This window comes from Candoia aspera, chromosome 1 (genome assembly GCF_035149785.1).
Source record: "Candoia aspera isolate rCanAsp1 chromosome 1, rCanAsp1.hap2, whole genome shotgun sequence".
Lineage (NCBI taxonomy): Eukaryota > Metazoa > Chordata > Lepidosauria > Squamata > Boidae > Candoia > Candoia aspera.
The window spans coordinates 53,931,618-53,953,770 of NC_086153.1; the positions used below are offsets into that span (position 1 = coordinate 53,931,618).

General features: G+C 38.2%; 1 protein-coding gene across 1 annotated transcript in view; it reads right to left on the reverse strand.

Moving 5' to 3' along the window:
- Positions 1-3,670: 3,670 nt before the first annotated feature.
- The window catches only part of ACBD3 (acyl-CoA binding domain containing 3), a 28,374-nt gene continuing 9,891 nt past the window's right edge, over positions 3,671-22,153 (reverse strand). The window contains exons 3-8 of the mRNA XM_063304333.1: positions 21,205-21,345; positions 19,047-19,205; positions 12,708-12,882; positions 8,095-8,278; positions 7,165-7,449; positions 3,671-5,849 (exon numbers count right to left, since the gene is read on the reverse strand). Of these exons, the coding sequence (XP_063160403.1) occupies positions 5,638-5,849; positions 7,165-7,449; positions 8,095-8,278; positions 12,708-12,882; positions 19,047-19,205; positions 21,205-21,345 (1,156 nt within the window). The 3' untranslated portion in view covers positions 3,671-5,637. The remainder of the gene's footprint in view (positions 5,850-7,164; positions 7,450-8,094; positions 8,279-12,707; positions 12,883-19,046; positions 19,206-21,204; positions 21,346-22,153) is intronic.

The window sequence follows — 22,153 nt, forward strand, 5'->3', positions numbered from 1 at the left end:
TCACAATTCCTGTATTTCAGCTCTTATTCCTTGTCTTTTTTTCAAGAAGTGGCAGCTGTAGTTCTTAGTAAAATATGCATGCTGACAATGTTCTTTAATTTCTGGTTTGCATAGAGATTACATTGCCTTTCCTATGTCTGAGGACCCATCCCTTCCTCATCCATCATTTATCTTGCCTTCTCCAGTTGGCAACACAGCACCCACAGATACCAGTGCATTTTCCCTTGAATCTTACCTCCCTCCCAAATTAAGAAGTAAATATCCCAAATTTCAGTGTCACCAATTTTACTGAGTCATATACAGACAAAAGAATGCAGTGAAGAGAGATATCACCTAGAGCACATGCTGATCCAAAAGAATGAACAGAGTACAGGAATTTTCCCATTACGTCCCAAGAACTTACTGACTCAAATAAAGTTGTCCCTTCCCATCTCACACAACACAAGTTGTGTAGATTCTAGGAGGTCTAATGTTATTTAGAGAGCCAATCTGATGTAGTGGTTAAGGCACCAGGCTAGCAACTGGGAGACCGTGAGCTCTAGTCCTGCCTTAGGCACAAACCTAGCTAGTGATCTTGGGTCAGTCCCTCTCTCTCTGCCCTAGGAAGAAGGCAATGGCAAACTACTGAAAAACCTTGCCAGGAAAATTGCAGGGACTTGTCCAGGCAGTCTCTGAGAATCAGACAGGATTGAATGGATTAAAAAAAAGTCATTTAAGATCATAAGCCACCATAGTATCTTCTATCAGCAACCTCCATGAACTACATTGTGTGAGTTAGAATTGATTCTGCTATATTTATTATGATTATTTGTTAGACTTTATATAGCACTAGATATTGAACTCCCATTCCACTACTGCGAGGAAAATTACTGTTGCTTCATCCATTTGCTGTTTTGTACATGCCACTAAGTTATAATAGAATTTGGCTTTGACTGTGATGTGTGAACTCATCTTTATGGTTTAGCATTGTGTGTGATTCAGGCCATTAAAAAGTGCTTAGTGTTATATATGAATGCAGTATTGTGTGTGAAGTTCTTTCAGTAACCCTCAGTGAGGGACTTGGCTTCTGTTCATGTCTGTATGCTTCTAACACCTTCTGAGACTCTTAAACCAGTTAGTGAGGCAGAACTTACATATGCCAACACCCTGATTTTTCAGTCAGAAAGCTTAATCTTCTCTATGTTTAACAAATCTAGTTTTAATACTGTTTTTCACCAGCATATGACCTTTAGTATTAGACTGTTAGGCTTTCAGTCCCAGGGTTATATCCACTACCCTTCAATCTTGAATGAAATCCTATTATATTATCTTGCCATTTCATAAGTAGTAATAATAAATTCAACTGTAAGTTGATTGGTAATAATTTTTCCACTTTTTAAAATGTAAAGGTCTGCATTCCTCTAAAAGACCTGGCCATTGCCATTTATCTGTGTGTAGGGCTCCATTTTTGTCATCTTGGCAGGTGTAATGCAAGATCCCAAGACTTGGAGAGGCACTTATGTGCATTCATTAGGCTTTTGATAATGTGTGTTAACCAACATTAGCATTAGTATGTATTCCTTCAACTAGACAGACACACAGACATTCATAATCATTCCCAACAATCATGGCTAAATCTCAATCTGTGTGAATTTTTTTATAAAATTGCTTTTTAATATGTTTTAGAACACTAGATAAACTTTATTAGAGCACTGAATTGTTTGTTTCCTATCAGAGTGTCTTGAATCAGCCTTCTAGTTCAGGATCACTTGTTATCACCCACCTGATACTTGGTATTACCTCATATTAAATTAGTCCCCCCCTGTTAATTATATTAGTAAATCATCCAGGGAACTGTAATTTATCACATAGAAAAATTGTATCTTATTGAAAACCAATTCTTGGTTATGCTTTCTATGTACATATTATTTATAGCTACCCCAGTTCCTTTTTTTTTCTTGCAGGCATAAATTTTGAACTTTCAACTTAATGTTTTAATTGTAAAAAAGGATTTTAATTTCCCATATAAATTACACTAGTTAGGAGGTAGATTTAATTTTAAAATAGCCATTTATTATTTGGAAGTAATACAGGGGTTTTGTTTTTTGTGCCTTTGAGTCAGTGTTGAAGTCCCTGAAGTTTTCTTGGCAATGTTTTGGAGGTGGTTTGCTATTGCCTCCTTCCTAGGGCTGAGAGAGAGTAGACCAAGGTCACCCAGCTGGCTTCGTGTCCAAGGTGGGACTAGAACTCACAGTCTCCCAGTTTCTAGCCTGTGGCCTTAACCACTCCACCAAACTGGCTTTCAATACAAGGTACACTCAATTATATTTTAGCACTGCTTGAAAAATACACAGGTGATAAAATAGTATACTAGATATCATGCCACACAGCCTCATGTGGCTCAGAGTGGTAGGTGGCAGTACTGCAGCCGAAACTCTCCTCACGACCCGAGTTCGATCCCAGCGGAAGCCGGATTCTCGGGTAGCCGGCTCAGGCCGACTCAGCCTTCCATCCTTCCGAGTTCGGTAAAATGAGTACCCAGCTTGCTGGGGAAGGTGACAAGTGGGGAAGGCAATGGCAAACCACCCCGCTATAGTCTGCCAAGAAAACATTGCAAAAGCGGCGTCCCCCCAAAGGGTCAGACATGACTTGGTGCTTGCACAGGGGACCTTTAACCTCACAGATATCGTATTTACTAGAAAGGTTCCTGGATTTTTTATAAGAAGAAAATTGGCCAGAAAAATCCTTCACACATATACCTTAAAATGTGTGAATTAAGTACCTTTGGTAACTGAGATTGTGTGTGTGATGAACACACAGAACTCATTGAGGACATGTGGCAATGCACTTACTTTTCCTCCTAGCAATGGACTTAGGATGGTCCCTTGTGCACCTCAACTCTTGCAGGCTAGCTCATAGAGTGGCAAGTGACATGAAAATTATTAAAGTATATCCAAAGTTACTCAAGTTTTGATTGCTTTCTGCAGAATCAGGAAAAAGTTCCCCAAAATCAAATTGATAGAAAATCCTGGATTTGTTTGTAGCCTTTAATTGGTTCTATTGCCTAACTAGCTGGAATTATTTTGTGTACCTTCTTGCATCACAATTGTCTCTGGCTTGCAGTCTGGCTTGTATAGATTCACTTACAGAGGCTGGTCTGGTGCTACCAGCATTGGCTTCTAATTCTGGGCCCCAATTTGTGACCTGGCTCTCTTATATGGATCTCCTACAACTCATTCTAATATTTAAGTGCACTCTTTGGGGAGTTAAAGGAAAATTCTCAGTTTCCAATGATAGCTATGGGGGATGTGACCTACATTACCCCTCCTCCTCCAATTGTGGCCTCATATTACCAATCCACACAGCAGCTTTTCTTTTCCTCTTTGATGTCTTGTAGCATCTCTTCAGCATCAACCTTCAACTCCTGTCATATTACCTAATTAACCTGAATTTTGGAGGCAGAAACATTTCTGAAACCAGTCAAATCATGCAAATTGAACCAATGTTAGTTTACAGCAGACACAGAAATCTGTAAAAATGTATGTATGCGAATGAAGCATAACTAGATTCCATAATCTCTGAGTTAAAAACATGGGTAAAAAGTGTTCATTAAAGGTATATTTCTAGTGTTATAATCTGTATTTTCCCTCAGCCGAGTAATGTTGATAGTACTTAAGAAAAAGCCAGAAGGTCCATATAAGCATTTTTAATTCAGATTAAATATATTATTCCAAGATATTTTGAAAGCGCACTTATCTGTACTATTTAACAGTAAGAGGCAACTTTTGGAGTTTGGATATCCACAAAGCCTGACAGCAAAAATTGCTGCTGTTTACAACAAGTATTGCTCTCCAACACATTTTTACTTTTAGACCATAATTCTGTATGGATGAAAAGAAATGGAACAGAATGAATGCCTGCCTCTAATTTATTTTTAAAATACAGCTTTAAAAAAGCAAATTACTTTTCAACTCCATTGCTTATACAGTATTATGTACACATGAGGAAGCAACATGTTAGAGCAGAGCTGTCTGGACAGCATTAGGTGGACAGAAGCTTAAAATGCTAAATCAAACAAGATAAATCTCCGTAAGATGTGAGAAAAGGGGAAAAAATCATGTATATACAAATATTCAATCAACATTTCCAAAATACCAAGAGATTTATTTGTAATGGAACAAGTATGTATGTTAGCTAATCCAAACAAATTATTCTACAAAGAGAAATTGGTGATGGGGATGTCAAGCATAACACATCTCTACAAACTGTTTTTTTAAACACCTGCACTCCTACCTTGCTTTTGGGAAGCATAGTCCATATAAAAATTGTTATGTAACTGAAAATAAAGGACAAAAATCCACTTTTTAGTCATTGTTGAGTAAATGTGTATTTTTAGTTTTGGTCTAGACTTGATATGAAGGTTGGAATATTACTTGTGTATTTGAACAAAAGGGCATGAGTTGGATAATCAAAAGTAGCCTAAAATTAAGATGAGGGTGGGCCTGGCAGTGATTTCAAGAACATTAGTGCAATATTAATTCTGTAATAATGCAAACTTCTTTGATAATGCACTAAGTGGAAGTGGAAGCTTCGGTTTACAAAAACGGAAAAGATCCCCAGACTATAAAACCAGTGCAGAAAAATGCTATTGTAGGATGTTTACCTATACGGTTGCAAAAGCATGCACTCCAACAGGAATGTCTTATACATATACCTGCTTCATCACAAATTCCAAAAGCAAGAGTGGATCTCATTAATTTCAGGTGGGATATGGACACTAATCTAGAGTTTTATCCAAACGTTCTTCGGATAAAGTAAGAATAATATGCAAAACAATCTTAGGAATAGCAGCAGATATAGGGGAAAGATAGATATGTTTTGTTATTTTTTTGATGCCCAAAATCAATTCTTTGTAAGCCTGCAATCAAACAAGATGTCCCTGATGTATATAGGTAAGCGCATAATGTATGTATTTATGTATAGGTACACTCATGGGCCTTTCGCAAGGATACTTGCTTGCATGCGTGCACATCACACACACATACACTCCTCTCTCTCATCCAAAACCATACTATACTAGGCTCCAAATAACTTCTTCAACGAGAACAGACGTCAAATATATTTCTAAACTGCATCCACTAAGGTTTCAAGTTTAATGGTGTAAAAATTTGACATTCAAATACAGTATTAAGAAACTTGCTTGCTACAGTGCAGATGGCATCCAATTCCCACTCCCCCCACAAGTAAGGCTGGTACCATCAAATGAACAGCTAACAGATTTGTTTTTAAAAGTTCAAAGTTTATACATCAGGCAACATCATGACTGCCACTAATGAAACATCTCCCCCTGTCTGTGTGTGTCTGTGTGTGTGCCTGCCTTAGAACTGAAAGGATTCTGAAAGTCAATATATAAACTTAATTGGCAAAGAACCATTACCAGAAAAGATGGGCGATCCTAGCCCCACCTATTTCTTTAACACTGGGCTGTAGATAAAAGCCTAATTCCCAGTGTCAAAGTTAACAAGCACACACACACACACACACAACCGCAGACACATTAGACAGGATAATGAAGTCAAAAAGTCCAGTATGTTTGATGAAAGTTCCAAACTACATGATGTCTTCTGCACCACCCCAACCTCCAACAACATAGGAGCTTTATCTAGTATAATACACTCTGTAGTAAACTGTTTTTGACCTCCATAGTGAGTAGGAGTTGTCAAATTTGAGGAGGTAGACTCCTCTCCCTGGGTACTGATGGCTGCCAGCATACACTTCTTCATGACAGTCTCTTCTGTACACAGGCACTATTTCATCTAGTTGAGGCTTGTTCGCATTCTTTTTGGCTTTCTCTTCATTGCTAGCATTTTCTGAGAAAGAGTCAGAAATAAAGCATTAATTACTACATGCCTTGATGCCAAATAAATCCCACAATCAATTATTTAAAGACAATGATTAGTAAAAATGATCTGACCTCATTTATCCTGAAACAATTCACAGTATGGTACAAGAGAGCCTGACTTTTTGAGATCAAGGATTTGCAAGGAAGCAACGGAAATTAACCCGCTCACTGCAGTCTGGGTCAATCCCCTCAACTAATGAATGAATGCAACTGGTCAATGTAAATACAGAGTAAGGAGGGTTACTTTTAATTCCATTATTTTATAGCTGATTTGTACTTTAAGAAGTTTTTCTTTCTACCATTGTTAGGGCCTAATAAAACGAAGATCATTGTTCTGAACCTTTCTTCAGATATCTACTTGAAAATATATGTGGATGGTGATGTTAATAGGCAATTATAAAAAAACTGCTTAAGTGATTTCTCAGCAAAGTCTTAATCCCATTTTTAAGAACATAAAGTTTAGCAGAATTATCAGTCTCATAACTGGGCAATACTGGCCTAGTTGGAATAGCATCACTTTCCTACAGTTTTTATGGAAATGAAAGGGTCACAATTGTTCAACAATGTAGAGTTATGAAGAAAATATCTCACAGAGACTGTATAGTAAATGAAGGTTTAAAAAAGAATTTGGGAAATCTGAGAAGGAAACTGAGAAATTGGTAAGAGGACTTGAAAAATGATGGAAAGGCAAACCATGTAACTTGGAGTCTAAATGGTAATCTACATAATATAAATTTATGTTTGCTGGGAAGGTACAAATGGGGAAGGTATCAGGCTGAGTTTTTAGAATGGCTGCTGGGGGCCATAAATACCTCAAGGGAAATTTTTCTATTTTAATTCCACATTGATTTTGAAATTCCCAAGCTGAGAGATTTCACTGTAAAGCACTGTATGAAAGCTACTATAATTGATGAACCTTGCAATATAAAGGAAGTCTGTGGTCATTTACAACAATAATTGTGAAAGGAATGTTAACTTGTTCAACATGTTTCCCACCCGATAACCTTCAGCCCACAATGCATGACCTAACCCAATGGCCAGCTGGGTATTCTGGGAATTGTTGTCCCAACACCTTTGAAAGTAACAGGGTAGGTGAAGAAAAACTCCAGCAGTTATTATTTCCCACCTGCACTCACATACTGGAGTCAACTTCTTGAATTTCAAATAAGATAGCTATAGGGTTTGGTTTGGGTTGTTCTACTAACAGGTAATGTTGAACAAAGAAGTGAAAAACGTGGGACAGTCTCCAACAAGCTTAAATCCTTGCTGTGTATATAAAATACCTTCTTCCTCGTCCTCATCCTCACTGGATTCACTAACATGAACACTGACAGCTGTGTTAGGAGAGTCTGTCCATTCAAAATATACCCCAAAACCAATGTCATAATTGTCTGTAGCAAACTCCCAGAAAAGGTAAGAGCCCTCTTCATGTGTTGGAACTCGAACTGTCACTACTTCTCCTCTGCCCACTGTGATTACAGAGTCTGCATCTTGGCGAATCTTCTCTTTAAAGTCAGCAATCTGGGGTCGTGTCCACATGGAGGGTGCTGCTATGACTGGAACTGATTCTAAAAAAAGGGGGGGGGGACAAAAGAAAGCACAACGAAGCTAAGCAATTCACATCTGCCCACAGAATTGTCTTGGGATGTATACCAATAGACAAGAACCACAGTAAAAGAAGAACTACGCTACAGGGCTACTCTTTCCAAATTATTTAGTAGGCCTAGAGGGAAAGCGGTCTCACCCTGCCAAAACCACATAGCATCCACAGGTCTGAGCTGGCTAAAGGCCTGTTTGTAAGCAAAGTTTAAATCTCCAGCCATATGCCTGTCCTATCTTGATACAGATGAGGAGCCAAAGTCAGTGTGAACAATATTGGGCTAAGCAATCGCAAATACTCCAGTAACAAAGCAGCTTCCTATGATCCTACCTTAAAACCCCAAATGGAAAACCATAAGAAACTACACTTTTCCTCCTCTATTCCCCTTTTATTTAGCTAATTTCTGTAATAAGGATTTTACACTCTGCTTAGTTACATGGCAGCAAGCCACTGATTTCCAGGCCAACTTTTTAAAGTTTAATACAGCTAAAGGCCACTAGTTCCAATCATTACAAAAGGGTGCATATACAGGCTCCAGTCAGAAACAACAAATATGTAGGTCTCTGTACCAAACTAACATTTAAAAAAAGAGTTCAATAAACTTCAATCATACCTTTTGGTCCATTCTCTAGTGCTTCTTCTAAAGCATCTATTTCCAGGTCTTTTTCAGGGCTGCCTGCATGTGCGCTAGTCTGTCCATTGACTGATGAGATTTCCCCTGCAGTGGCTGAGTTTGCCTTTGATACTGATGTAACTAAAGCTGTGGCAGCTGCTTCTTGCTGTTTCTGTAAAGCTGCCTACAAATTAAAAAAATATATATATATAAAGTCAATTAAAATGTGCAGTGTATTTGACAGGAGCTGCCTAATGCAAGCATCACATTTAAACAGAATTAAAGAGGCTGTACTCCATGCAGTTAATGTAAAAGAAGCAGGTTACTGGCAGAATTATTGTGTGCATTGTTGTAACAGCACATAGCTTACACATAGGTACAAAGGTACAAAATCTAGATTGTTTGAGGTAGAGTTTGGTGAAGCCCTTAAGTTACAAACTAATGATCCATTTTTGAATTAACCTCTATAGTAATTCGGGAAATCTACTACAGTACAGTTCTATCTGCCTAAAGTATTCCTGAGCTGAACACATTGCTATTAATCAACTCAATATGGGGAAAGTCTGTATTTCCTATTTAAGCCAAAGAAGCTTCATCTAGGATTCTAAAACTTCCCTCCCTTTCCACTAAGGTATGACAATTCTATATAGATAAGAAGAAGCAGAGGATGACACTGCCATCAAAATGTAATGTGTTAAAAAATGCTGTAATAAAATGGAAAGGAGGAACCATAGTTCCTCTGGACTATATTTTTAATTGTTACTTCTTTCCTGTCCTTCCTCTAAGGTAATCAGGAAAATATAGATTCTTCTCTTGAATCAAGCTGCAAAATTTCTGGAAATTTTGAAATAGTAGGAAAAAAAAACTGAGAAAATTTGGGGTTGTTTTTTTTTAGACCTTTTACAGATATAAATTAACTAAGTTACTTTATAAAAATTCTATAACTAACTTTCTTTTTATATTTGTTGTATAGGTAGACCTCGCTTACTGACCACTTGTTCAGCAACTGTTTGAAGTTACAACAGCGGTGAACATGGAGACGTATGACTGGTCCTCAAAGTTGTGGCCATCACAGCATCCCTGCATTCACGTGACTGCAGTATGAGCACTTGGCAACGAGCATGCATTTACAATGGTTACAGCATCCCACAGTCACACAATCTCCATTTGTGACCTTCACAGCTGGCTTCCAACAAGCAAAGTCTAAGGGGAACCCAGCAGGAAGTCACAAGTTGCAGTCATGTGATGTTGCTCTTAACGACCCGTGATTTACTTAATGGCTGCAGCTGGAACTGATGAACTGATGTCGTAAGTCAGGCGTGGTCACATGACATTTCACTTTAGGACCAAATTGCTTAGCGCCGGAGTTGCTGGTCCCAACTGCAGTTGGTAAGTGAGGACTTCCTGTATTGAAATGTATAATTTATTCAGATAATAATTGATTTTTACTTTAAAATATTTTAAATTTTTTTTTTGGAAATACAGCTACAAGCTACTGAATTCTAAGAAATGTAGCATTGATTTATTTTTGCTTTTTAGGGAAAGCTATCAATCAAATCAACACAGAAAACAGAAGGAACCGATAGTGTCATAGTAAAGCAAAGACAGCTGAATTTTGTAGATGTTGTGATCTACTGTATCAAACAAATACAAAAAGCACCAACTTAAAAAATGGAAAAGAATAAGTGGGGACACCAACAATCAGAATACATATCATGCTACATAAATGTTGTCTGATCAGTCTCATTTTCTCAATATGAAATACTATATGATGTATTATGGATTGTATCAAATTGATACAGAAAGCACTAATTCTCAAAGAAAAAAAAAACTTGAAAACAGTAAATGAAGAGCAAATTTAGGCTAGAATAAATACTCTGTCATATGAAATACTTTCTCTCTTTTCTTAATGTGAAATATAATCAATATTGATCTCATATTCCTGGTGTAACCCACCACCTAACTTTGGTTCTGGTTCCCAGGGTTTTGGGCAATCAAAACCTTCCTCTTGTCTATCAGCAACATCCGATCTTTTGTTCTTTGAAGTTACTAAGGATTGTACTGTTTTAACTGGGGGCAAAGTGGAGAGGTTTGGATCTGCTCCAGGGGCCTCTGTGTTGATGATCTGCATGTCTGAGTTCCACCTGGTGAGGGAAGGGGCAGAAGTGCCAACAAGATCTTTCTCAAAGTAATTACAGTTGCTTTGGGTAGTTGGTAAAACTAGATCAATTAGTGGTTTGGCTGCTTTATGTGTTGCCAGCAGAGTCTCTTTCAGATCATCCAGTCTTTTAATAATGTCAGCTTGTTCCAAGTCTGGCAAGGCACTGAAGGAGTTAATCAGGTTTCCTTCCAGTGGATCATCTGTGCACTGTCTTGCTATAGGCAGCGCAGAGTGTTTGCCTGGGCAGTCTTCTCTCAGGTGCTGAGCTGGTAAGATGTCCTTGAGGTTATCTGAAGTGGAGTTGTCACTTTTGTTCTTTAAAGTGACAGTGCTCTCTAGGTCCGATTGACTTAGGAGTGGGCTGAGTTCCTCTGAACAAAACACGCGTATTGGAACTATTGAAAAGAGATGCAAAAAGGGCCTAATTTTAAACAGCATGCTAGGGATTATGGGCTGCTGGAATGTAAGTAAAATTCACTCACAGCCTCTGCTGAATGGGAGCCATTCAACTTTCTCCAAATCAATGAACTGCCTTTCGCATTGTAATAGCTGTGTCCTAACAGCCAGGAAACACGCTGAGACAAGGAACTGGTCTCTAATATTTATTGCTAGTACTTAACAGGAATCCTAACAAACTGAAGAAGCGTGGGAAAACCCAGACATATAAACCCCAAAGGTTAAGGCGGTCCCGATCTGTGTCTCTTTGAATAGCTGACCAATTCCTCAGTGCTACGCATGTGCTTGACAGTCTGGATGGGAGCCCCCTGCTCGCCATCCTTACTCATGACAGCTGGCTTAAAGATAGGATAATTGTTCTGGGCACACTTCAACCCACCACATGGATCAATCAACTTCTCCAAACGATCGCATACCTCAGCTTTTCAACACAATATTTATTTTCAGCCGGAGATCAGGCCAAGGCAATATTTAAACAAAGAGTTTTGGATGTTAACACCCAAACCGATATTGAGTCACTTGCAAACGCCAGGTCGTTGAAGTGGCTGGCCAAGAATAAAATGTATTTTCAAACAGAAAAATACCTGACAATGGGTCTGACTCAATACCATAGGATAGCTCTTACCAGAGCAAGGTTCGAGCAGCTAGACTCTATGGTCAAATATGGACGATCCCACCAAGTGCCTTACCTTGAGAGAACATGTGTTTGAGGAGCATTGGAAATAGAGGACATTCTGCATGTCCTATTTAATGCCAACTATATGCCCCAGCAAGGGCTCAGTCCTTTCAGACATCACTTGACAGAACCACATATTGGGACCGTAACAAACGACTATGTTACTTCCTTCAGGGCACAAACACATACGTGGTCAATAGAACTGTTAAGTTTATAGCTGCCTCCTTCCTAGGGCTGAAAGTGACACAACTGCCTTTGTGCCTAAGGTTCGCAGTCTCCTCAATTCTGTTATCAAACATTTGGAGGGGGGAATCCTTCTAGAGAGGCAGCAGATTTTAAAAAAAGCTTAGCTTTTCAGTCATCCCCCAAAAGAATGGCATGGGGATTAATGATGACTCCCTTTTTTCCTAGTCCAGGACACCTGCTTCCAAGAGGACATGGTTGGCAAAGTCAAATCATATTAGCTCAGTACTTATATTTTTACTTGGAATGAATGCTATCATCTTTAGGGTGAAAAAAATGGATAAATACTGGATGCATTTTAGAGTCACATTCATGTACATACAGCTAGGGTAGTATAGCATTAAGGTGCTGGTCAGGATCAGGGAGATCCACATTCTAGTCCTCCCTTAGGCCCAGAATTCAACTGGGTGACTTTTCTCTTAAAGTGATGGTGATTCAAATCACCATCAGGCTCTGCAACAAGCTGGCTGACTAACAAAGCCCCCAGTTGCATTATGCATTGATAGCTTCATTGTAAATTGCTGGACAAGTGCAGTGCAAAAATAAGTGGACCCAGAAAACTTGTGTGGCAAAAGCTAAGAAAATCAATAACACACACACACACACACACACACACTTAGCTCTCCTGGTGACTATATGAACACATTCATGTTAACATACACAAATGCATACACAACATACCAAGCTCTCCGGGTGACCACATGAATATATCCATATTGTTTTCTCAGTAATAATACAAAAATGATTTGCCACTATCTTTTTCCAGAAGGCTCTTTCAAATTCTCAACCTATTTTACAGTCCTTGGATTTCCTGATAGAGTCCCATCCAAGCACTAGTCAGTCTGGAAGTCGTTTAGCTTTTTCAAGATCAGCACTGGCTGGCTAGGTGCTGCCACGTGCTGTGATATAGATATCTTACTAGAATTCATTCTAGCTTTAGAAGTATTTATTCTTTTTAAAATTTATTCTAGCTTCAGAAGTTCCTGCAGTATAGTTTAGTAGTTTCAGTGGCTGTTTTAACAGAAAATAAAAAATCTACCATTCTGAGAGATGCATTGCCAACATGGTATACTATACCTGCTGCTGTGCAAGCTGGACTTGATAAAGTTGCTGCATATACTGTTGATAGTGCTGCTCCTGGAGCTGGCGAATTAGGATCTGTTGCTGCTCGTAGTTGCCTGGGTACTGCTGGGCTGCATACTGTTGGAACTGGACAGCAGTCTGAGAGTTCAATGCTGCCATTATCTGTTGTCTGAATTAAGAACAAATTGCCCCAGTAAAATAACTCTGCAGACATTGGAGGAGCATGGACTGAACTGGATTCAAGCACAGTAAATTAAATATTCTTCATACTAAGAGCAAACTGCTTACAGCAAGTGAGACTCAGAATGTTTTATTTCTAAAGCATATTAGTAAAGTTTATATGAAAATAATGTACAAATGGAGTATGAACCCTTAGTCAGATGCAGTAATTGAAAGACTGAGTTATGAGTCAGAAAATCTGTATTTCACCTTTCTCAAGAAGACATTTGTGTTCAAATTTGGCTCCACTAACATACAAAATGAGAGAAATAATTACTTCTATTATGTATATATGGGAATAATGAATATGAAGTGTTTTGCTTCGCATAATCTTTTGAGGAAGATAGGCAGTGACGAAATGTGAAAAATAAATAAAAAATAATGTATAAAAATATAATTCACTTCTCAACAATTCCTTCAAAGTTGAATCACATTTATCCTACCATAACCTACGAAAACCAATGGATATGTCTCAGAACAAGTTACCTGGTAAATACATCATGCCCATTTTTGTTTGCAGAACAAACATCAAATTTATTTTTTAAATAAAGCTTTATTAATTTTTTCAACATATACATAAAATCCATAAAAACTAAAAAGAATGAAACAAAGAATACTACAAGAAAAAAGAAAACTAAAAAAGTGCAAAAATACAGAAAAGACTATTACATAGTGGCTTCCGACTTTCTACAACCAAGATATATATAACTCATTATCAATCTCTTACTCTAATTTAAACTAAGATAAACATTATTTCTACAAAGAATTTCCATCTCTATATGACATTCTCCTCTAAAACAAACTCTCTCTCCCTCTTAAAAAAATAAAAAACCTTTTCTAACATAATTATATGCCTAATAAGCAAATACTCAAATATTATCCTACTTCACTAAAATTTTACTCCTCTCTGCCTACTAAAATAACAAAAAATAAATTATCTACATTTGGTTAATGTCCTTTTACCCAAGGTAAAATCATTATTACCAAAACAAAAACATCAGACTAAACTTTTAAGAGACCATCCTGATAAACACATTTAAATGATTTGTTGTTGTTGTTCAGTCATTAAGTCGTGTCCGACTCTTTGTGACCCCATGGACCGTAGCACGCCAGGTCTTCCTGTCCTCCACTGTCTCCCAGAGTTTACTCAAATTCATGTTCATTGCATCGGTGATGCTATCTCACCATCTCATCTTCTGCCATCCCCTTCTCCTTTTGCCTTCAGTCTTTCCCAGCATCAGGGTCTTTTCCAGTGAGTCCTGTCTTCGCATTAGGTGGCCAAAGTATTTGAGCTTCAGCTTTAGTATCTGTCCTTCCAATGAACAGTCAGGGTTGATTTCCTGTAGGATTGACTGATTTGACCTCCTTGCAGTCCAAGGGACTCTTAAGATTCTTCTCCAGCCACACAGTTTGAAAGCATCAATTCTTCGGCACTCAGCCTTCCTTATGGTCCAACTCTCACAACCATACATTACTACTGGGAAAACCATAGCTTTGATTATATGGACCTTCATCGGCAAGGTGATGTCTCTGCTTTTTAGTATGCTGTCTAGGTTTGACATAGCAATCCCAAGGAACAAGCGTCTTTTAATTTCATGGCTGCAGTTGCCGTCTGCGGTGATCTTGGAGCCCAAGAAAATAAAATCTGTCACTGCTTCCATTTCTTCCCCTTCTGTTTGCCAGGAAGTGATGGGAACAGATGCCATGATCTTAGTTTTTTTAATGTTGAGTTTCAAGCCAGCTTTTGCACTCTCTTCTTTCACTCTCATCAAGAGGCTCTTTAGTTCCCCTTCACTTTCTGCCATTAGGGTGGTATTGTCCGCATATCTGAGGTTGTTGGTATTTCTGCCAGCAATCTTAATTTCGGCTTGTGAGTCATCCAGCCCGGCATTTCTCATGATGTACTCTGCATATAAGTTAAATAAGCAGGGTGACAGAATACAGCCTTGTACTCCTTTCCCAATTTTGAACCAATCGGTTGTTCCATGCCCAGTTCTAATTGCTGCTTCCTGACTGGCATACAGGTTTCTCAGGAGACAGGTAAGGTGGTCCGGTATTCCCACCTCTTTAAGAATTTGCTACAATTTGTTGTGATCCACACAATCAAAGGCTCTATCGTAGTCAATGAAGCAGAAGTAGATGTTTTTCTGGAACTCTCTTGAAGTTGGATAATTTAAACAATTATCCAACTTCAAAATAGACTAAGGCATTTACATATCTCAGTATTACACACAAAGCTTTCCCCTTACAAGTCTCAAATTCAGCAGCCAGCCTTGGTTCTTGGTCTTGATTTTCCAGGAACACAGCCCGTTGTATCTCTCCCTTTGCGCCCAAAACTCTTCTTTCTTCAGAATCAAAGTTCTCTCCCCACAGTCCTATTTTTCTCCCTTCACTTTTTGACTCAGAAACATTAAGCCTCATTTTCTTCTTTAAAGAAGGAGCACTACTCTCAATGTAGTTTTCACTCTTGTCTTCTTTTTCAAGTTGTTTGTAGGCTTTAGACTCCACAAGTTCTAGGAGACGATGCAGGGCTTGGGTGATGTCAAGATAGAGTTCTTTAAAGATCACTTTCATTTCTTTCATGTCTCTCCACAGCATGTTATCAGGAGAAAAAAGATGTAAAAGAGAGCCATTCTCACAGGAAAGCAGAGGCAGATAGCTCAAAATTCAATTCCGCAGATTCACCGAAGTAGATAAATCTTTTATAATCCTCAAAACATTAAGAAAATGGCAACAAAACAGCAAAAATCTTTAAATCCCAATATTAAGAATTTAAATATTAAAAAAGCCAACTTTCCAAATTAATAAATTCCAGAAATAATGAAAATCACCAAGAGCTTTGCATTTCTTTGTTGCAAAAGGCCCCTCTTCGGTAACAAATTTTTAAAAAAAACTTGGTGTTTTAGAAATGAGGTGGCAAGATTTAGTGTCCATTTTATGGCTTTGGTGCAGCCCTGAACTTGATGTCCACGCCTCCCAGCATTCTCAATCACGGATTGATCACATGGACTCCGTTCCATGACACCCCCCACCCCCCAAGAAAATGCTGTCAGGAGAACAAAAAGGATGATTTCCTGGATTCTCCTTACCTGGAGAATTCTTCAGGCTGAAAGGACCCAACCTGCACCCAGAAATGCTCCGCCGTTGGCACTGCTTAAAAAGGCAGTGCCGTTCAGTCTGCCATTCCCCACAGGAAGCCAACAAACATCAGATTTATTGAGCAAAGCCTTATGATCTATTAGTATGCAGTGTCCATATTATCTCAAGATCAGATTCCAGGAAAAAGAAGACTTATAGATCTACCATTCAAATTTCCAAAAGCAGTAATCCTCAATTCTAATTTTTAAGAAGAGTCCCTAAATATTACTCCCTCTGTTTAAAACTCATTTAATAAATTCAGCTTGACAGAGTAAAGCCCCACATAAATTTTGGTCCTCTCTCAGGCTTGCTTCTGAAATGCTGGTGATTCATCCACAAGAATCTAGCAGCACCTCACAATTGCAGTTTCACCTTTAAGCATTCAGAGGAGAGTTTTGTACCTTCCATAACTTTTCAATGTAAATGGTAAATTTTAATAAGATAGGAATACTTACTAAAACCATGCATTAAAACAAATTTCAGCCTATGGTAATGTACTTAAAATTACACTGCCCAGACATGTTGGTAAAATATTCTGTATATAGTTAAGTTTGAAACCAAAACACAACCCAAGTCTCACAAAGAAGATCCATAACATTTATTAGTACAGAATATTGAGAGAGCCCTACAAAACTAACAGCCAGGTAGAAAGGGGAAACAAATTGGCTGGGTGGAATGTAGTGCACACTCAGCATATGGGTAGTCTGCAACCTGCAGGCAGCCCCTTAGTCAACCTCTTTGTGACACAGCAGCCCTGGGAGCTCTGTCCACTTTGCCCTACCTACCAGCTGATGAGCAATCTGCTGGGATAGGAAAAAACTACATGCTTCTAAGACACCAAAAATAGAATAGAATATAAACAGTAATCTTGATAAGTTTAATCTTCTCCCTCACAGCCATCCTAAACAAGACTGTTGTTTATCTGGGGGTAATAAAAAGAGGGCAATTTTGATAACGATTACTGGAGTAAGTGTGAAGGAGGAGGACATTAGACCTCTCCATGCTTTGATCCTTAGCACTCTCTTTTTGCGTACTGTATATAAAACAGAGAGAAAATGGCTGACCATTGTGGCACCACTCAAGTTGATCTTTTTATGTGGTCTCTAAGGTTCTGCAAAGATGGCTGTCCTTGTCTTAGGAAGACACAGGTTCCAATTCTTGTAAAGGGTGGCAATAATCAGTTCTTTTTACAAAACCAGTTCTTTTTACAAGCTTCAGCTTGTATGCAAGCGATTCACCTGCTTGGATATGTCAGATCTAGCAACAATTACTCATGCATTCCTACTGATTATCCTCAAAAGATATTACCGCAACTCAGTTTAAATGAGTTGGCTTCTAAAAGCCATAAAGATGGAAGTTGTAGCCACCTAGATATGATAAGGTGTTGCCAGCCTAAACATGTACCAGCTGCCCTGATTACAGTTAGATTTTCACATCCTTTTCAACTTGATATTAGCTTTTAAATCTCTACGTTTCTGACTATCACAACTGATGTTGCCTCTACATTGACTTTCTCAAATTAAAAAGATTTAGCACGGTATCCATGGGAAACAGGCAAGCTAGTTCAGTGTGAGTTGAATGGCATGACAATTACATGGATACATAACTGGCTTGGAAATCATACCTAAAGAGTTATCATCAATGATTCCTTATCAAATCAGAATGAGATCTTGAGTACAGTGCTATAAGGCTCAGTTTGGAGTTCACAGCTCCAACATTTGTATTAATGAGTAGGATAAAGAGGTAGAGGGAACGTGTATCAGATTTGCACATGACAAGAAATAGGGTGGAATATCCAATACCCTTGATAAACAAATAACATAAAAATGATACTGATAGAATGAAATAATGGGGAAAAATGGCAATGTAATTTAATCAAGATAAATGCAAAGTTCCTCATTAGGAAACAGAAATCAAATGTATAGGTACAGAATGGGACTGCATTACTAACAGAATTTATGGAAAAAAATATTGGACAATAATTTACTGCAAACTGAATCTGAGTCAGTGTGATGTTGCTACAAAAAAGCAAATACAATTTTAGATTGCCTCAACAGAAGGACAGTTTTCAGATTACAAAAAGAAATAATTCTTTGGCTCAGATTCCAGCTCAACTGCTATGTCCAGTTCCAGGCACCACAGTTTAATAAAAATTCAGACAAACTGGAATAGGTTCAAAGAAGAGTAAACAAGGGTGATCAAGAGACTAGAAATCAAGTTGTATGAAAAGAAGTTGAAGGAAATGGGACTGTTTAGTCTGAAGAAGAAAAAACTGAGGATTAATATAATGGCACCTTTCAAATACCTGGAAAGATGTCACACAGGGTTAAAGTCTGTTCTTCATTGTTCCAGCGTACAGGACAAGAAATCATGCATTCAATATACCAGAAAAAAGATTCTGACTAAACATCAGGAAAAAAAACTTTCTAACAGTTTAACAGTAGAACCAATTACCTGGAGAAATGGTAGACTCAACTTTTGTGTGATATGTTGAAGCAGAAGCTAGATAACAATGCTGTAATTTAAATTCCTGCATTATTGGATTTGATGGCCTAAATGCCCTTTCAAGCTCGACAGTTCGATGACTTTCTTAGCAAATCTCTCTTCCAATGGACTTGTTCATAGTCCCATCAGTACATGAATTTAGATATGCCTTTTTCAAATCAACTCAAAAATGGTTTACCTGTTCATAGTACTAGGTTGAATCTGCAAGCTTGTTCTCTACACACACAGTTTATTTTTAATGAACTTCAGTTTACTTCTTTTGTATATCATTTTGTGAGGGCCCAAAAAATAATTTTAAAAATATTTAGCCACCTGTAAAAATTACTTGTATGACCTTGGGCAAGTTGGCATTTCCGCATTTCCATTAATGTGAGAATAGAAGGGATAATCCCATGTTCAAAAACTTTTTTTCTTTTTTTAAAGGTAAGACACAAATACGATATAATCAAATCACGTATTACTGAGGCCTACTTTTGCTGTTCCATTCGGAATCTCTCTTCTTCTATCCTCCGTCTCTCCTCTTCTTCCCGTCTGAGCCTCTCTTCCTCTTCTTGCCTGCGTTTCTCTTCCTCCTTTTGTAAACGCTCTCGTTCTTCCTCTTCACGTTGTCTGCGTTCCTCCTCTTCCCTCCTGTAATATTAATATCTATCACTTAATTATTCTGTCATTCTGTACAGCTTCTCATGTTGCAATATGAAGAATGAAGCTTCAAGTCAAGTATAGCTACCCACCAGTCTAAAGAGCTGTCACTGGATTTAACCATAAATAACTCATATAAGATTATAAAACTATCAATCACTATATTTCCTCCATTAGTCAAGGTCATACAGCTCGAACTATCTGCTATGGGGGAGCACAAGAAAGCAGATGCTGCCCTACAAGGTGCTTCTTTGAGGCATTAATCTAGCAGCAATCTAGTGTTCTACTTAATTATTTGGGGGAAGATATATTAAAACCTTGATTTTGCAGTTATCCCTATTTAGCAGACTTTGGATGAAATGGATTTTTTTTAACTTTGGACTTCATCCCAAATAATAGATAAAATCTGTTGTTACCAAAGCAGTCTGGGTATTTCACATAATTCATGTATTTAAGTAATTGACATCATTTGTACTAATTTTTTATTTAATTTGTATTAATTGTATTTTATTTATTTATTGGGTTTTATTATAATTGTTTTATGTGATTTTAATGTTTATGTTTTATGGGGAATTTTATTGTAAACCGCCCAGAGTCCCTCTTCTGGGGGAGATGGGCGGTGGCTAAATATGAGAAATAGATAAATAAATAAATAACCGATGCAAATAATGCCAGTCATGTCAGTTAGGATTTATTTATTTGTTTGTTTGTTTGTAGTTCTCCCCCGCCCATCTCATGCAACGATGACTCTGGGTGGTTTACAATGAATAAAAGAATAAAAGATTCATATAAAATATGCATAAATATAAGAATATAAAATGTGAAATATAAAATATAAATAAAATATAAAACCTAACACGGTCTAATGGGATTTTCCAGGGCCACATCAAGGCACCAGCTACTTCCATGATTGGCTCTCCCCCCGAGCGAGGTGGCATAGCCAGGTCTTAACTCCCTTTCTGAAGGCTGGAGGAGTGGGGGCCTGCCTCATCTCTGGGGGCAAATTATTCCAGGGGGCAGGTGCCATGGCAGAGAAGGCCCTCCTCCTGGACCCTGCCAATCGACGATCTCTCATGGACAGGGTTCGCAACATGCCCTTTCTGCCTGACCAGGTGGGACGGGTTGATGTAACGGGGGTGATTTAACAGATATTTGGATTTAAAGGAACCCCTTCCTTCCAAATATTCTTTTAAATCATGGTTTTACTGCAATGCAATCTCTAGGACTGTAATCCTAGAGAAACTTACTTTGGAATCAGCCACAGTGATGGCTGCATAGTAAGGTTACAAAACAACTCAAATGGAACACAGAAGGCCTAAGTAATCTCTTCTCAGAAACAACACTGTACACAGAACTATTGCAAAAAAAATTAAAACCTTTTCTTACTATGCAACAGAACAGTCCAAAACTTTACCAAGAAACTGGGGAAAATCCAACAAAAACTAACTACGTTCTGAACTCTGCTGCGATGAAAAACAGAACAGAGCAAAACCAAACCAAACCAAACAAACCGAACCTGTTTCTTCACAAGATGAATTTGTTTCTGAAGAATGCCATCAATATGCAAGCAAATATCTGTCAGGAAGCAGATACATTTAGCTTTTTGACGGCAATCCGGTCACTAGGTGAGATACTAGATAATCCGTCATTTCTCCACCACAGTAAAAGAACATGGGGCATTGAACTGATCCTACTGTAAAGCACATTACATATTTACTAAGATTCTTGTGCACTGGTGACAAGTATGTATTTAGACAACATTTAAAATATTACTAATATTCCTCATATTTGCCTAAAATATTCATACTGTTAATACAAGCAAGCAAATTATTTCTACAGCTAAAAAAAACTGCAGTAAAGCCAATAACTTCATCATCAAGATTATTACAAAGTAATTAAGAACTAAGAGATTATTAAGAAAGATAGCCAGGACACAGGAATCTACAGTATGTGAACTAGAACTTGGTTCCAAAGTAGTATAAAAGCATACCTTTTCTTTTCCTGCTCTTCTTTCTCTATTTTATGGGATGTAACGTATGTTGAAAAGAGATGACAGCACCTATTCAGGAGTTTTACAAACTCTGTCATGGCTTCTTGCTTTGCCATACTGCCAAGCGCAGCCCACTCTTTCCTGCAATGATGAGATGAGATGGGATAACAAGGAGGCGGTTCCTATCAAGTTAAGTATAAACACAACAGTTTATTCTTAACTTGATACTAAGCCAACTGGGCAGGAAAATGTTCCCAGAAAACAACTCTGAACATGGATACTTTTGGAAGTAGTATTTCTGCAGAGAACACTGTGTAATGGTTGCCTAGTCTAAAATACCATCAGACTCATGAGCAGGAATTCAAAGATATCTGATTTATTAAAGAATAGTATGCAGGATCACAGAGAAAGCTGAGAATGATGAAAGCTCGCCAAATTCAAACTAAAAACCCTCAGTGCAAATGAAATCCCTCCCCCCCGCAGAGTCTTCTCAAGTTCACAATCCCAGGTGCTCCTAACGGTCTCTGATGGTCTGCGGGAAAAGGCCTTGAACAGATAACATAACCCAAACACATTCCATCGCACTGATTTCACATACAGAGCTTGGTACAAGGTCTCACAGCAGCTCCCTCCCAAACAGAAACGCGCGTCAGCGCCATGGCATGTGAAACGTTACGATGTATAAACTACAGTGAATCAGTGAACATGACACACTGAGAACTCCATGTGACAACACACGTATACATACAAAATCTTATCAGGGCGAAAAAATAAAAATAAAAGCAGAGGCCTGAAGTGTTGTTTTTGTGCCAAACATACTTTTTGGAATTATGGCCAAAAAGTTCAGCCTTGGTCTCATCAGACCATAACACATTTTCCCACATGCTTTTGTCAGACTTGATGTACGTTTTTGCAAAATGTAGCCAGGCTTGGATGTTTTTCTTTGAAC